At 40.9% G+C, this 17,165-nt stretch overlaps 1 protein-coding gene across 12 annotated transcripts in view; it reads right to left on the reverse strand.

Annotated features, from left to right (window-relative positions):
- The window catches only part of TGFBR3 (transforming growth factor beta receptor 3), a 184,620-nt gene that overhangs the window by 4,408 nt on the left and 163,047 nt on the right, over nt 1-17,165 (reverse strand). For 6 of the 12 annotated variants that reach the window (XM_045026560.1, XM_045026571.1, XM_045026568.1 and 3 more), the window contains 2 exons: nt 10,643-10,684; nt 8,237-8,344 (listed from right to left, as the gene is read on the reverse strand). In XM_045026560.1, coding sequence (XP_044882495.1) covers nt 8,237-8,344; nt 10,643-10,684 — 150 coding nt within the window. Of the gene's footprint in view, nt 1-379; nt 420-7,776; nt 8,008-8,236; nt 8,345-10,642; nt 10,685-17,165 lie in introns of those variants that run through there. The other 6 variants (XM_045026569.1, XM_045026567.1, XM_045026570.1 and 3 more) reach the window with 6 other exon arrangements.

Consider the following 17,165-nt stretch of genomic DNA (forward strand, 5'->3'; position numbering starts at 1 on the left):
GAGCAGTGCATTTACTAAAACCAATGAGTTGGATCTGAAAGCACTCTCCTCCCCCTCCTCAGTCACAGGAGGATGGCACGTATTCAACCATTTGTTTTCAGAGTAGGAAAACAGCCTATCCTGTAATGCTGAGTTGATTTGCATATCCCACTCTAAATGTAATGTGGCAGGGTTACAGCAAGCTTCCACATAACTACTACAGTATGAGCAGCAGTTACAGCACAGTATAAGGTACAATATTCTTGCAATTTCATGCTCAGAGTGTAAGTACACACACACACACTACTGTTAAAAGAATGTTATTTGGATTACAAAGTCAAGCACTAAAAAGTTAGAAAATGCCTGATTTTATGGAGGCCTGTGCAATATTAATACTTCCCTTTTCTTGTCCATTTTGTGCACTGAATGAGGCAGAGGTCCTGTGGGGGGAAAAATAGTATGATTGTGTAATTAAAGATAGTATCACAATGCATATGGGGGGAGGAGGGGATTAAGGTTGCACAGGCAACCATAAATCTGGCATTGCCTAACTTTGAAGTGCTTAACTTTGTAACCTTAATGTTCTTTTAACGTAGTCCTGCGGTTTCCTAATGTTTTTTAAAGAAAAAGGTTACAAGTTCTATTATTTGGATCTATAGCCCTCCTCCCAATCATCAGCAGTGTTAGAACCCTGAGTCTTCAGCATTACAACACAGCCTTCTGCTACTTGAGCTGCAAGATTAACAATATTTCCCAAAGGGAAAACAGGACACCATGCGGGGCTGGCTTGAGCCCTTCCCTCCAGTCGCCTGCCGCCCCTCCCCCCGGGCTGGCCCCAGCCACCCCCCCCCCCCCGCTAGAGGCTGCCACTGGTTACTCAAACCATGCCCCCCCCCATCCACATCGTGCCTCCACACCGCACTTTTTTGAGAAGTGGGCATTTGTCCCGTTTGCTCTTGCCACGTGATCCAACTTTTGCCAAAAAAGTCGAGATGGACAGGACAGGGCTTAAAAAGGGACTGACTGTCCTGGCCAAAATGAGACATATGGTCACCTTAGGCCTAGCAGCAAGAGGGGAGACAGAATTGCTGGTTCTGGAGAGTGTTCAGGGGAAGCCCAGGCCAGCCACAGCTGGGATAGCTATTGTCCCATGCGTTGTCCCCAGATGGGTGACTGACCCCTGGTACCATGTGCTGGGTCCATAGGAGCAGTTGAGGGGACGCTGACCTGTCTCTCCCTCCCTCCCCCACTCCTTCCCTGCCCAGGAATTGTCAGAGCTCCTGCCACACGTGGTGCCCCCAGTGGTAAATGGACTACGGGGGGCCAGGATTTACAGTGTTGGAGCAGGCTGGCTCACTCTCCTCCTTGTCCCCTAAAAGCTGCTCTGGCAGCTCCCCGTTGTTCCCACTGCAATGTGTGCTGCTGCAGCACCAGCAGCGACATGAGCCCAGCCTTGGAATGGTTCAGAAATTTTGGCAGGTTGCCAACATTTTCTGGCGGAACACAAGTGACAGAAAGGAAATGGTGATTTTTAACACTTTGTAGCTCACCCCATTTTTTTAATTTAAAAACTTTATTTGTATTGTTTTTACATAAAATATAAACACTTAACAAAACACATATTAACAACAACATTAAATGTCACTATTTGTAAAACCTGGGAAAAAACAGAACAAAACAAACCTCTGACCCCGTAGAGGTCAGGCAGGGCATCAAAGCTCACCCATATCTGAAAGGAATATAATGGGCGAATGAAGAGGCACTTCTGCAGCACAAGGGGATTCCCACCTACTAAATATCAAAGCCCTGCTGCAAACAATGGAGGTACGAGAGCTTGTCAAGAGAAGAGGTCACAAGAATCCTTCACAATTAAAAGTCCTAGGCAACCTAAATAGAGGGGTTGCTACCAGCTCATCTGACAATCACTGCCGTATGCCTAACTAGTAATTCCTACTATCTAAAGAGTGCACACCTTTTGCCTTGCACCCAACTATTTTCAAGAATAGGAAGAAAACTCCCCACAAACACTCTTCCTCAATTAAGTCAATGGCAAAAAAGGTAATAATTGGAGATATACCAATCTCCTAGAACTGGAAGGGACCTTGAAAGATCATCGAGTCCAGCCCCCTGCCTTCACTAGCAGGACCAATTTTTGCCCAAGATCCCTAAGTGGCCCCCTCAAGGATTGAACAGGCCAATGCTCAAACCACTGAGCTATCCCTCCCCCTAATGGCACTGCATTGCTTTAACAGAGATCAGAATTTTGCCCATGGATTCAACACTAAATAAGACATTTAATTTTGTGGGGCAGTTTCTGATCTGTACAAATCCAAAGTAATTCCACAAATTATAGACTTCTTCTATGTGAAACTGAATCTAGTACAGCATTTCTTAAATATTTCATTCCTATCTTTTCATTAGAAACAGCTTTGTATATAAACAAAGTAAACTGTAGCAAGTAGTTTCTTGTTGTGTTATCTTATTATAATTATAAGCTTTTCATAAACCTCGTTTGGGCATTTTCTCCTTCATTATAAAATGTTCCTCTATCCATTAGTTGTTTTGGGTATAAGCCTCCCTTCCTGTCATGTTAAAGGACATATCTATAAGTCAGTGATAAGTAAACTCCCTTTCATAAAAAAAAAAAGGCTGTTGCCACTGGAACACAGGAACTGCAGTTACTTCCATTCCCTTAATAGGGCCCCTCAACATCTCTGCCAAGAAAGCAGTTCTGCAAAACGTAGAACTGGCCCATATTCCCTGCTGTTAGGTCTTATTACAGCTTCGCTGTCACCCATTTTACAAACCGCATGATTACACATAGTTTTGCATCAGCATATCAATACGATCTGTATAAACTCAACCATAACTTAGTTTATATGCTGAATACCTCTTCTTTTTTAGGAAAAGTGACAAGCACAGCTGTCACAATCTCTTTAGAAGCCAAATAGCACTACACACCCCATTCCTCTGCTCTTCTGGAAAATTTCCTAGGAGGCATCTTCCTTTAAAAGTTTGGGGGTTGAGCACTTTGCCTCAGTGGCAAAGACTCTGCTGTCATTTAATTTCCTCTTCACTGCTCCATGTCTAGAAAATTATTGGCCGTTCTGACATATAACAATCTGTTTGTGCTGGTATCTCTGTTACACAATTTGCACTGTCCTTTAATTGAAGTATCAAATCTTAGTGAGACTATGAACAGAACCTACCAATATATTTAGACTGACTTTTGCTTAGTCTTATAGTTATTTTTCATCACCTTGATAAATTGTCAAATTATTTTGAGTTTTTTATTGAGAAGATTTAAGTGAAGAGAAAAAAAATTATTTAATACACCACCACCTACTGCAGCTTCTTGTGTCTAATGTTAGTGCTTGACCACTCCACAAAATGGCCATGTCCTATCTATTGACTGTAAACAAGCTTTTACCCATCTGAATGTGACAACATGTACTTTATTATTCACACTTAGGAAAACTGCCAGTAGTACTCCCTGTCCAGGAAGTCTGAATGTTTGCTTTTCTATCTCCATTTGCCAAATATAATTGGTTGCTATGTCAGTTTATTTTAAATCAGATCCCATTTTAAAAACAAGAGAAGGGGAGACCTTTAACTTCCAGAGTTCTGGAAAATTTTATCCTGTTAACTTGAAGCATTTTCCGAATAAGAGAAAATCATGCTTTCTAAGAGGATTAGGTGACTGATATGTGTGCCATACATAATGGAGGGTTTAAAATTGTTGGGTTTATGTTTAGCGAAGTCTAATAAGTTATCAAGCTATTCCATGTCCCTTGTACTTATCCCTTAAGCATGATAGTTTATTCACTTAAAGCAGAATTCTCCAGTCATAGATAATTTCAAAATTAACTCCTGAAAGGTTACTGCACACAAACAGGGTTGCAGCAAGACTTTTACTTCTTCTAAAAAGGCTCAGGTAAAGAGTATTCAATACTAGCCAAGCTCCTCTGGCTTCCTTTGTTCTAGGATCCTCTCCAGACAGATATTCTATTATTGTGGAAAGGTTGATAGCCACCTTTCATGTTCTTTAACCAGTTGGAAAAAATGGACTAAAAGAGAGAGCTCTGGCCTGAGAAGGAGGATAGAGCACCTCTCCATTGCCCTGCTCTCTTCTTTGCCTCTCCGTCCTTTAGTACTCTCTGAACTCAAAGCCCTGTGTGCCCAATGGCAAACTGGACCCAAATTTTCCAGTAAAACTGCTAGATTTTTGTTGACATTCTGGTGGAAACTTTGCAGCAGTTTCAGATAATTTTTTTAAATGTTATTTGAATGAAATCATTAAAGTGAGTAATACAATCAATAACTTAGCTACTAAGTTGTTTGTTTTGATATTCAATTGCATTTATTTTATGCTGTCTCTACATTTTCAGTTATCTTTTGGTTTCAGAGTTAACAACCTATTAAGATGAATGGGGGAGTTCATTCATTTAGGGCCTGGTCTATATAAGAAAGTGTTTGCTGGTACACCTCTACCCCGATATAACGTGACCCGATATAACATGAATTTGGATATAACGCCGTAAAGTAGCGCTCCGGCAGATCAAAGCAAGTTCGATATAATGCGGTTTCACCTATAACACAGTAAGGTTTTTTGGCTCCCGACGACAGCGTTATATTGGAGTAGAGGTGTATATACTAGCAAGCCTTCCTAATGTAGACACAGCTAATACCAGCAAAGTAATTCTTTTGCAGATGTAGTTTATACCAATTCCGCAAACAAAATAAGGTAAACTGGCAAAATATTTCTTTTGTTGGTATAACTGCATCTACAGTCTGGCTTTTGCCAGTATCAACAGTCATTTAAACACCCTTCCCGCCCCCCACCAAGCATCACTACTATGCCAGTAACAGACCTAAGAGAGATTGTTTCACGCTGCCTGCAAACCTAGGATGAAACCATGGCATCACTTTTGAAAGATAATGTTATGTAAAATGAAAGTTGGATTATGCTCTGGAATCCCAATTACAAGGAGTGAATTATATGGCTGTAGTTCACACAGGACCCTATCTAAAATATGCAGCTTAGCTATATATTTATTTATGCTTTATCAAAAAATGTCTTCAGCAGACCCCAAAGCCTTTCAGATGAGGCTGAATTATCTTGTCCATTGCAATTCTCCACTGAGGAGTTATGGTGGCCAGAGGCAGTCCCTGGTAGCAAATCTCTACTACAAATCCCAGTTTGTAGATGCAAGTGACTGTGCATGGGGGAAAATATGTATACAGGAACAGCAGTCCATTTTGAGGCTGCTTTGAAAATCTGGCCCCCTATATCTCATTTCTAAAATTCTCTAATCCCAGGAATTAGAGAGCCTGCATCCTGTCTTCCCTTTTCTTTTTACACTCCCCCATAAGAACATAAGAACGGCTGTACCGGGTCAGACCAAAGGTCCATCTAGCCCAGTATCTGTCTACCGACAGTGGCCAATGCCAGGTGCCCCAGAGGGAGTGAACCTAACAGGCAATGATCAAGAGATCTCTCTCCTGCCATCCATCTCCATCCTCTGACGAACAGAGGCTAGGGACACCATTCTTACCCATCCTAGCTAATAGCCACTTATGGACTTAGCCACCATGAATTTATCCAGTTCTCTTTTAAACATTGTTATAGTCCTAGCCTTCAGCTACCTCCTCAGGTAAGGAGTCCCACAAGTTGACTGTGCGCTGCGTGAAGAAGAACTTCCTTTTATTTGTTTTAAACCTGCTGCCTATTAATTTCATTTGGTGACCCCTAGTTCTTGTATTATGGGAATAAGTAAATAACTTTTCCTTATCCACTTTCTCAACATCACTCATGATTTTATATACCTCTGTCATATCCCCCCTTAGTCTTCTCTTTTCCAAGCTGAAGAGTCCTAGCTTCTTTAATCTTTCCTCGTATGGGACCCTCTCCAAACCCCTAATCATTTTAGTTGCCCTTTTCTGAACCTTTTCTAGTGCTAGAATATCTTTTTTGAGATGAGGAGACCACATCTGTACACAGTATTCGAGATGTGGGCGTACCATGGATTTCTATAAGGGCAATAATATATTCTCAATCTTATTCTCTATCCCCTTTTTAATGATTCCTAACATCCTGTTTGCTTTTTTGACCAGCTCTGCACACTGCATGGACATCTTCAGAGAACTGTCCATGATGACTCCAAGATCTTTTTCCTGACTCGTTGTAGCTAAATTAGCCCCCATCATATTGTATGTATAGTTGGGGTTATTTTTTCCAATGTGCATTACTTTACATTTATCCACATTAAATTTCATTTGCCATTTTGTTGCCCAATCACTTAGATTTGTGAGATCTTTTTGAAGTTCTTCACAATCTCCTTTGGTCTTAACTATCTTGAGTAGTTTAGTATCATCTGCAAACTTTGCCACCTCACTGTTTACCCCTTTCTCCAGATCATTTATGAATAAATTGAATAGGATTGGTCCCCCCCCTTATTTTTGTCTCTCAGGCAATAAAGTCAGAACAGCTGCTCCACTTGCTATTTTACATGGTAACTATGACTGATGTAGTTAGTCACTAATTATTTTAATAGGGTTGGTCCAAGTTCCATTTTGTTGAAGGATTTATTATGTCAACTTCCTATTGTTTTTGACAACGGGATTTTGTCAATTTTAATTACTCTCTCGTCTCTTGTGTAATGCTGCTATTTATTAATACTGTAAAGTTTAACCACCACTTGTGACATACAACACATGTCCCTCTAGATCTCTCTATAATTGAACAGAGATTCAATATCTCTTGATAAAGGATGAAAGCTTAACAAAACATTAATTAATTCAAAAATTCTTTAAACCTGTTTTTGTTAAAGTGATCTAATTGGAGATTCTTTCCTTAACTTGTATGTTTTACCCACAGGAACTGTATCTCCCGTTCTTCCCACATGTTCCAGCAATGGAACATTTATATTCATCACACCCTTTGAGGTACCCAAATTTGCTTTTGACTTCCAAATCAGCTTCATACACAGCTAATGCATTCAGAAATATTAATTTCCTTATCAAAAGCTGTTGTATAATCAATTGGAAACAGTAGATATCTGCCAGTTAACTTAAATTCTAAGCTTATAGTGTTTACAGAAGCTTTGACTATATAAGACCAGATTCTGGCCCCTATACCCTGGTTCCAGTGGTATGAAGCAGTTGCAACAAGTTAGGAGAGAAGCCCCTTGACCCGAGAGCAGCATAGGGTTGACACTTCACCCTTCTTCCTCCTCCCAAACCCTGGGTGGCCAAGAGTGGAAGTGGCCCAGAGCACAGACTACTCTGGGGATTCTGGGCTGGAGAGCAGCACATAGGAAGCCCAGGCAAGGCTGCTGCATGTTAGAATAGTCCATGGTGCTGGTCTAACCATACACCAGAGAAGTTCTAGTTACTGTGGCAGCTCAGAATCCAAGTGGAGCAAAAGGTGATGTAAAGCCACCTTTGCCTCCCCTCCTCCTCCTCGGCATGTCTCAGGAGACACAGCAGACAACCTAGCCCATGATTAAGGGCAGATTTATCTAGTTTGCCATGGAAGAAACTACTGGATATGAGTTCCTCAAAGATTGGTTTTCATGCAATTTGCACTGGTTCAACTAAAATTGGGTTTCAGATCAATTTACTTAAAACCATGGAAACACTTGTTTGGCTCACACTTAAACCAGCTATCAGTGACTATAAATTTAGCTTAACTTTTTAAAAACTGAGAATTTTAATTAAACCAATGCAAGGTAAACAAAGCCTATGAAACATTTTAAATTGCAGTTGTAGTCAGAAAAGGGCCTATGTAAATATGGCGTCTTTTTAGTCATTTGATCTGCTCCTGGTGTGTAGTCAAAGTCACATCTGCTTACTTTACTACCTAAAAAGATTTAATGGATTCTCTTCTGGCTCACACATCAGTAGAATTAACTAAATTCCAATTACAGAATCTTTATTGGTGATGGCACATGAGCTATAAAATCTCAGTTGGACTTTCAGATCCCAGGGTACGTTTTCACGGTTAGCAGTCGAAAAGTCTCCCAATTTCTAAACAAAATATCAAAAGACATAATATCCCTCCATTACCTAGAGGGGCAGATACAGCTACCCGGTTAACACTTTCAGTCTGCTGTGGGGAGTCGCTGGAAAGCGCCTTAGGGAGAACGTGGAAAGCAGCAAAGACGACCTAGTCTCCTGACTCATAAGCATTAGATCTCACTGCCTCCATTGCAATGTGCTATGCCAAATGGAAGCTGGGGAAAACAACTGTACTAACCTGTGTGAGAATAGATAAACCACAGTGCTCCTGTCAGCAGTGCTCCAATCACAAATGCTGCGAAGGCGATGCCCACAACAGTCAGAGTGTCCAGACCATAGAAAACTGCTACAAATAAAAATCAGTTTTTTCATTTTGAATGCTGAATAGTACTTTTAAAAATTCCTCCTCCCTTTTTCACACAGAGTTTTGTGACATTTTCATATTTAATTAACCATCATTTTAAACGCAAGAAAAGAAAGCCCCATGATACTTAGCAGATTATTGTGATTTGTGTCTAAGGAGGACAAGCAATGCACATGCTTGCAGAGGTGAGCATGAAGAATGTCTTTAGTTTAACAAACAGTTCTGAGTCACAAAGCAAAACTCAGCTCAAAACATCCCAAATCTAGCAAAACCAGAATGAATTCAAAGTGTTCTCAGTTTCTTGTTAATTATTCTTTGTTTTCAGTTAAATGCCAGGTTTAACTTAACTATATATCAAAAGGCTGTGAAGCCTTACTAAAAGATTACTTTTTATTCACATCCTACCATTCAAGCCAACTTTACTCTATATCCTCTGCAACTTCAGCCCTATATCTAGGTGGAGAACGGAAGCGCTGTTAAGTAAGAAGTGGTGCCAGCTCAAAAGTCAGCAAAAACATAAATAGGAGCAATTGTTTTTCATATTTGGCAATGTTCTTAATAACAAATTAATTCCAGATCACAAAAATAGAACAGTTTCAAGGGGAGGGGACCTTTATGCAGTATAGTTTGTATGGTACTGCATCTGGTTCCTGAATGTATGGCTCCAAATGTTACTTACACAATTATAGCAACTTCCAGCCATTGTCTTGTATATTTCTTCTCTTTGATCAAAGACACCTAAATATGGTTCTCATACTGAATCAATTATTTTTTGTAGTTTTTCTTATGACTAATTTCAGATGTAGTATTTCTAATGTTTATGGGAGACATATGAAATAGTTTAAGCTAGTGAATAACTTTTTAGTAATTGAGTAAATAATGGAAAAGATTGAACACAAAGACTCCAATTCACCCCAGAGTCTGTGTTCGTGGGTGAGGGGCACACGGAGGAGGCTGGCCAGGGAATGCTTAGTAGATCTCCTCCAATTCAACTTCTTCCTACCTAGTTTCCTGCATCCAGCAGCATTCCCTCGAAAAGGCAGGCAGCAGCACCTCTACTTGCTTTCCCTCTGTCATTGATAGGTGCACTTGCATGGGTACTATACCTTTAAGACCCCTGCTTCCACTAAGGGAGCTCTTCAGAATCCCTTTCTGAGTATGTGCAGCCAGATTTGGGACAGAATGAACAGCCCAGGTAGTGGCTCAGTGGAGTTTTCTCCTATTTTTGACATGGGTCCATTTCTGCGTCACTTGGTCATGTTTGGTTATTTTAAATCCAAACTGTAATTGTGTTTGTTAAACAGAGATGCCTCTTCTACAACTGTATCATCTCATCATCTTCTTGCCTTAAGATGCAGTTCACTGACAGCTAGGTCCCACTCATAGCAGGACACAGGTAGCCCAGTGGAAGGAGGTAAATTTTATCATTCCCTGTGCCACCTTGTGTGAATCTAGTTCCAAGACCCAAAGAGAGAAGCTCTTTCCCCTCACTTCTTTCACTCTTCACTTTCTAAATTCTCACCCTTCAGCTATCACTTTTCCTTCCCTCCCATCTGCGATGTATTTCTAGTGCTACCCACTCTCCTCAAGAGCTGACTGGGCCCTTTAGCATGGTTGAGATTTTCAGCATCAGGGGAGTTGGAGAAGCTAATGTTGAACTCAGAGTGAAAGTCAGAGCCACATTTTATCACATCTGTGGTGCTGTTGGATGATGGAGTACTGCAATCACCTTTACAAACTACTGCTCTCCCCTCATGCATTCCTCTCTCTTAAAGTTAGTGGGAATGGCCCCGATCCTGGGAGTCATGTGCCTAACTATGTTTGATGATCTGGGATACTGTCCCCAGCCACACTAAAACCAAAGACTTAATTCTGGTCTAAGTTTAAAAAGCTTTACGATAAATTCTCTTTGACTTAACCTTTTGTCTGGAAGTCGTTAGATCAGCGGTTCTCAAACTCGTGGAGCAGGACTCCAAAGTGGGTCGTGACCCTGTTTTAATGGGGTTGTGAAAGCCCAAGCCCCACTGCCCAGGACCAAAGCCTGAGGGCTTCAGGTTATAGACCCCCTGCCTGGAACGGAAGCTCTTGGGATTCAGCCTTTGGCTTTGCCGCCCCTCCCCCCTTCTCTGCCCAGGGCGGCGGGACTGGGGCAGGCTTAGGCTTCAGTCCCCTTTTCTGGGGTCATAAAGCAATTTTTGTTGTCAGAAGTGGGTTGTGGTACAATGAAGTTTGAGAACTCCTGTGTTAGGTCAACAAAATAGACATATATGCATAACTTACGTGGCTGCATCCCATTACCTTTTGGCTTGTGAGCAAGTGGACCTGTTTAAAAAACAAAAAACACATTAGTTGCATGATGCGCCATAGTAGTACTACACACTATATAGTCTCACTGGGAGGAAAGTCTTTAAATGCTGCATAATGTATTAGTAGCATTTCAGGAAATCCTGTCAGAATTTATTAACCTGGATCAGTATGTAAAAAATCCATTTGTATCTTGTTTAGTCTTCAGAGGAATATATCCATAGCACAATGCAAGCAGCATGTTACAGAGTGCTGGCAGATGCTGTGCAAACCTCCCTCACCCAGTTGTCATCAATTCTCACCTGCAACAACTCCTTCAGATTGCTGAAGTTGTTTCCCGTCTCTGGCCATGAGACTAGCACATGAAATCATTTCAAGACCCAGCCCCACTTTTCCCCTCCTGGGAAATGTTGCTTCTAGATATGATGGACCCTGTCCTGACCAGCCTACATGCACATGTTTTGATTTGTACATTTCCACTGTGCTCTGTGATGTGCATAAATTACTTGGTATTCTATCTTATTTATATTGGAAGACAAAGATCAATGCTATGATGTTAAAGCTACTATTTTGAAATAATAATCATCAACATGGAATGGAAAGAAATACAAAACTGTCTTTAGAAATGCATCATTACCCCTACTCTCTCTCTTATTTAGTATCCCTTCTTCATATATATGCCTGGTATCTCCATGGAGGAACTATTAGATGTCAGGAGCCCGCTTCCTCTCAGGATACCCAGGCCAACTTGAGGAGCCAGAAACCCATATCTGGATTCTAATTCAAACATTGTTTTTGGTAACCCATGTTGCAATCTCTAGATCACCAAGCTGCCCAAAGGATATTATTTAAATTCTGACATGTTTGAGTGTACCACATGCTTCCACTATGACAAGATTTGGCAAGGTACTGTAATGACACATATTTTTATATCTTTTCACAATTGGAAAAAATTTGCTTTGATCAAGGGGCAAGAGTAGTTCTAGAAGTTTCAAAATATACTGAAAGTTATTAGTTTTCTTTTTATTGTTTATCCAGCATGTATTTATATGCCAGGATTAGTGTTTCAAACCTCTTCAGTAGCAACTGCATTAACTGACTTGAACTACACAGGGTACCACTTGGCCAAAATTCTGTATCTGATTCATTACATTTTCCTCTCAGAAACACATACCTGCAATATCCAAAGCATTTTTATTTACTCCAAGAACAAACTAAAGCAGTGTAGTTTACCAAGTGACTATCTTTTTTTTTTTAATACATCATCCATGGCAAGTGGACTAGACTAGCAGGTTAAAACAAGGCTGGGGAAACTGGGACAATGTTAAGGTTTTTTGGGTGACCTTAAGAATTTGTTTCCTGATTTAAGTGGTTTTTTTTTATTCATGCATTTTGGAATATGTTATTGTTTTTAATATCTCAGCCTTAGCTTTCTCAAAATGTAAGTTTTTTTGTTTGTGAATATACTAACGAGTTATCAAATGGAAGTCAAAGCAGAAGTATAAATGAATGTAATGTTTATGAAAGGCAGTGGATTGAAACACTAGAGAGTGAAATAGTACAACATGGGTAGCAGCACTATAAGTTTGTCCATATATCCAGCTAGCATATCCCAACCTTGGACTAAACCGAATGTCTCCAGTGGTGACAGGAATTAATTTTCCATGCTAATTCTGTCATTGGCCTCTCCACAGAATAGGAAGGTTGCCAAACAACAAACAAACAAACAACATTGCCAATTCACTGAATTAGTTATCCAGTTCCTTGGCATTAATGTGTGTTGCTTGCTGCAGCTTTGTGCAACACAAGAGGGGTGAGTGTGCCCAGGAAAAGTGTATAATTTTAAAATAAGAGACACCAGCTATAAGTAATGCAAATGGTTTTCTATATCTTGGGTTAGGAAAAGTGCTTGTCGGTTGAGCACTTGACCTCTCTTCTGTGATCTTGCTCCCTTCACTGAAAAAAAAATCAATATTTTCCACATCTTGCATAAATTGAACAAACAGTGAAATGGACATATACTCTTCTTTTGAAAAGTTCAATTTCATAGACTTTAAATAAGTTTCTTTCTACACCTTTCATTTAAATTGTGCCAAAGAACAGATGTGACTTAGAGATGCCAGGATATGAATAATTTTTTTTAATTTGTTTGGCCTTTTTTAGGAGGTTTCATGGGAATCTGATACAATAAGGTGAAGAAGCAAGCTTGTAAAAACCTATAAAGCAAAATGCAAACTAGAGGCGGGTGTTTTCTTCTAAATATACAGCCACGGTTTCCATTACAGTCAATGGAAGTCACATGCATGATGTATGGAGAGGAAAACAGACACCTTTGCATTGAACAATTTGTGCTGGCTCCCAAAATGTCAAACGTACAAGTGTCTTCATTTGGCTTACAGAGCAGATATAACATAATAGTTCCAATAACATGGTTTGTAACAATACCTATGAAAGCTGGCCTTTTCCACATCAAAGCAAATGATAATTGACATCTCTAAGATGCAAATACTCTTATTTTAGTAATGCAATATAATTTGTTCTCAATCTTACAGATTCACTGTGCAGTCAATCACAGCAGTTAGCCTTTAGAAAAGGGCCATTTGATTCATTGTGGAACAACTGTGTAACAGAGATGTTAAGGTGCTAATAGTTGTGCATTATGCTCAAAATCTGCAATATGCTGGGAAGAGTTCCACCAAACATTTAGACAAGATCTCCCACAATGCAACAATAGAGTCTATCAAGCAACTGTCTCCTAGTAAATCTGGTTTGACTTTTACACACTAAGGCCTGGGGGTGGGGGGGGGGAGGGAAATCGATCTAAGTTACGCAACTTTAGCTAAGTGAATAACATAGCTGAAGTTGACATACTCAGATCAACTTACCGTGGTGTCTTCACCATGGTGAGTTGACTGCTGCTGCTGCACCCCCGTCGACTCTGCCTGCGCCTCTTGCTGAGCTGGAGTACAGGAGTCGACGGGAGAGCACTCGGGGGTTGATTTATCACATCTAGACTAGACACGATAAATCGATCGCTGCCCACCAGTCTGGCAGGTAGTGAATACATACCCTTAAACCTTGTACTCTTTATACAGATATAACTCCAGCTGAAGTTATCCATGGGAGTTGCCCACACAGCCCTGCACACCCAAAAGGAGAATAAAGCTCTGGGTGTAAACCGTAAACCTGTTTGCTGAAGGATAAACATCGGTTACCCAGTTTAATGTGTTCTGTCAGGAATGAGTAAACACGGAGATCAGTAGGAGTTTTGCTGAGGAAAGAGTACAGAATCAGGTCCAAAAGCATAGTTTTAATTGTACTGCATTTACCAATCAAATACTTGCTTTTCATTCTTAGTGGATTTAATTTGCATTAAGAAGAATCATGTAAAAACATGGGCTGCCTTGCAGAGTTAAACAAAAACAATTGTTGCTTATGTCCCCCAGCAATGTTCCATGGTACCAGATGCTGTTCAAACACTAAAAAGCATGCACTGCAGAACTGAGGTTAAAGGATTTCTGATCCCCCATCCTTTGACTCTCTCTGGAAAGCATTCCAAAATTTCAAACAGACGTTGCATGCAAATGGAAGATTTTGATCTGCAAGTGAAGCTACTGAAACACTCTAAACTACCATGCTAGAGCTAAAAGAGAATGGACAATGCAAATGTTTTATTAATGTTCAAAGGTGCATCCCTGCTGTTGTCAGAAAGGCCCCAGTAAGAAATACATTCACATAAGATGAAGCTGTCATAACAGTTCTTGTTTTCCCATCTCTCTATACATACACAGGGGCAGAGCCTTGGCTGGTGTGAGTTATCAGAATTCCATTGACTTCAATGGAACAATGACAGTTTACACCAGCTGAGGATCTGCCCTGCTAGATCCAGTTTGCCTTTAGATACGTGGGTACAACTCTCATTGACTTGTTCTGGAGTTGTAGCTTATGCTAGAGGGCAGAACTGAGCCCTCTGTATTAACTTGCATTTACTACACTATAAATGTAAACAAATGTTCTCATAAATGTACAAACACTGAAATAAGATATTAAAATGTCAAAAGCACACACCATGTGGCTACACAGGATCCATCACAAACATGTAGGATCTGGAAGCAACATTTACAGCTTAGTTTCTACACAGAGAATAGTTCTCTGCTGAATCCCACTTAGGGTCTGGAGTGGGTCAGTGGCCTAGTCATATGCCAAAAGAATGCATTTGATTTTAGCAATCTTGATGGCCATCTTCCTCTTAGAGTCCAATCAGTTAATTGACTATTTCATTTTTCTAAAACCATCAATACAAGTCTTATAATACTACACAGTCTGTTTCCTATCTAGGGCATAAAGCTTAGTTTTTTTCCAGGGGAAAACCAAATTATGACACAGTGTAGGTAAAACAATGGGTTAATCAACATGAAGTCTAATTTTCACTTTTGGGACAAATACCAAAAGATGAAAAGCTGCCTTTGTCCTGAAAAAGGTCAAGTTATGAAGGTAGGTTATCCATCCACCAGAAGAAAGCTTATGACCTCCAGAAAGTTCTTAATCTAAAAGTTCAGGTTCTCTGCAGTTGGACAGTATGGGTATGCTCTGGTTAGGCTAAGGCAATGAATGCCTGAGAAAGAGAGGAGACTTCTCTTCATCACCAGTTGATCCATCACCAGTTTCATTGACTGTGGTGCTGAGTGTTAATGAGATAACCTGGAAGTCAGCAGAAGGAACAATTACTTATGCCCTGACTTGCCTGGGTTTCTTCATAACTCCTTAATCAGGGAGAGCTGGAGGAAAAGGGCAGGCTCTCCAATTTCCTTGCCCATTGACAGGTGAAGGCATCTGAGTATAGAGCTTTGGGGATGTACCCAGGAGCAGTAACAGGGAACAAGGCACTGACTCAAACTGAACTGGTCTATGGGGTCTAACAGGGACACAAGAGGTGCTGGCAGAAACTCAGGGTACGTCTACACTACCCGCCGGATCATATAGATTTATCAGGGATCGATTTAGACGCGATAAAATCAATTCCCAATCGCTCTGCCATCGACTCCAAACTCCACCGCGGTGAGAGGCGGAAGTGGAGTCGATGGGGTAGTGGCAGCGGTCAACTCGCCGCCATCCTCACGGCCAGGTAAATTGACCTAAGATACTTCAGCTATGCGTTGCATATCTTAGGTCAACACCACCACCCCAGTGTAGACCTAGCCTCAGGAATACTTGGCTTTCTGGGAATTAGCTGGTGATTGCCGAGTCAGTCTGCAGTAAAGCAGATCTTTCCCTGCAAGATATACTGCTTGAAATGAGTGGAGACAGGATTGTGTCCTTCAGAAGTCCTGCAACAGAAGCGACTCATACTGCCCTGATGTTTACATAGGCTATCATTACTTGGTTACCATAGTTACCATTTGCTGGTCCTGAGTCACACACTCATAGGCTTGGAGAACTAGGAGATTGCCTAGAGCTCCAGGAGAGTAATACTAAGCTTCTGCTTCACAAGCAACCACTCTCTCAGCCTGGGGTGTGAGGTGCACACTCTGAAAGTCTGCCACCAGCAAAGTTTGGAAGGAAGGGGGAGGAAGGGGGAGACATAAAAGGGGAGGAAATAAAAGGCATACACATCATGCCAGAAAAGTCTGAATGATTGGGGGAGAAGGAGAATTCTCTTGCAATTGCAATCAGTGTCTTTTCCCCAGCTGTCACGGTAGAATGCAGCCCCACAAAATTTAAGATGTTCTCCTGATGGAGAGTGTGAAAGAGGATGGTGGGGAAATGGCTACTCAGAGGGGAAGGAAGGTTAGAAAAGTTCTAACAAGTTTCCTGTTTGTCATCATGGCCAACCACACTCAGAATATTCCAAGCTTTGAAAGAGAAAGCAGAGGAGGGACTATGCACTGAGAAAGGGAAGCTGCTTCTAGGAAACCAGCTTAAAAGGGTGAGAAGTGTCTAGCGTGCTGAGTAAAAAGGATTCCTACATAACTTGGAATGTTTGTTTTAGTGAGCTTCTGGGGATTCTTCCTTAAAAGTAAGATTTTTTTACCCCAGTAAAAAAGTCCAGGTATTTTAGGGCTTGTCTATGTGGGGAGTTACTCGTGATTAGCTCTGTGTGTGGATGCTCTTATTCCAGAATAAGCTAATTCGAACATCCCTATTCTGGAACATAAAGTGTCAACATATGGAGTTAATCTGCTTTAAAGTCATAGTTAATCCACTCTAAATTCACACTTTACCTTATTCTGGATTAATTTTCATATGTAGACAAACCCTTAGATTTGGCATGTAACTCTGTTCCAGCCTTCAAGCCAAATGGGCATAATCTATTGAAGTATTCAAGTACCTGGAAGGAAGCTACCAGAAAATAGTTTAGCTTTATTTGTCATATTTCAGAGTATGGGGCTTGGAGGGGGAAGAGAGTGAATGCTGAGATGGGGAAGAGGGTGTTAGTGACCACCAAGGACATGGGAAATACCCTATGAGGCTTGTCAGAAGACAGGGAGCCTCTGTAGGG

Source organism: Mauremys mutica, chromosome 8 (genome assembly GCF_020497125.1).
Source record: "Mauremys mutica isolate MM-2020 ecotype Southern chromosome 8, ASM2049712v1, whole genome shotgun sequence".
In the NCBI taxonomy this organism is placed as follows: Eukaryota; Metazoa; Chordata; order Testudines; family Geoemydidae; genus Mauremys; species Mauremys mutica.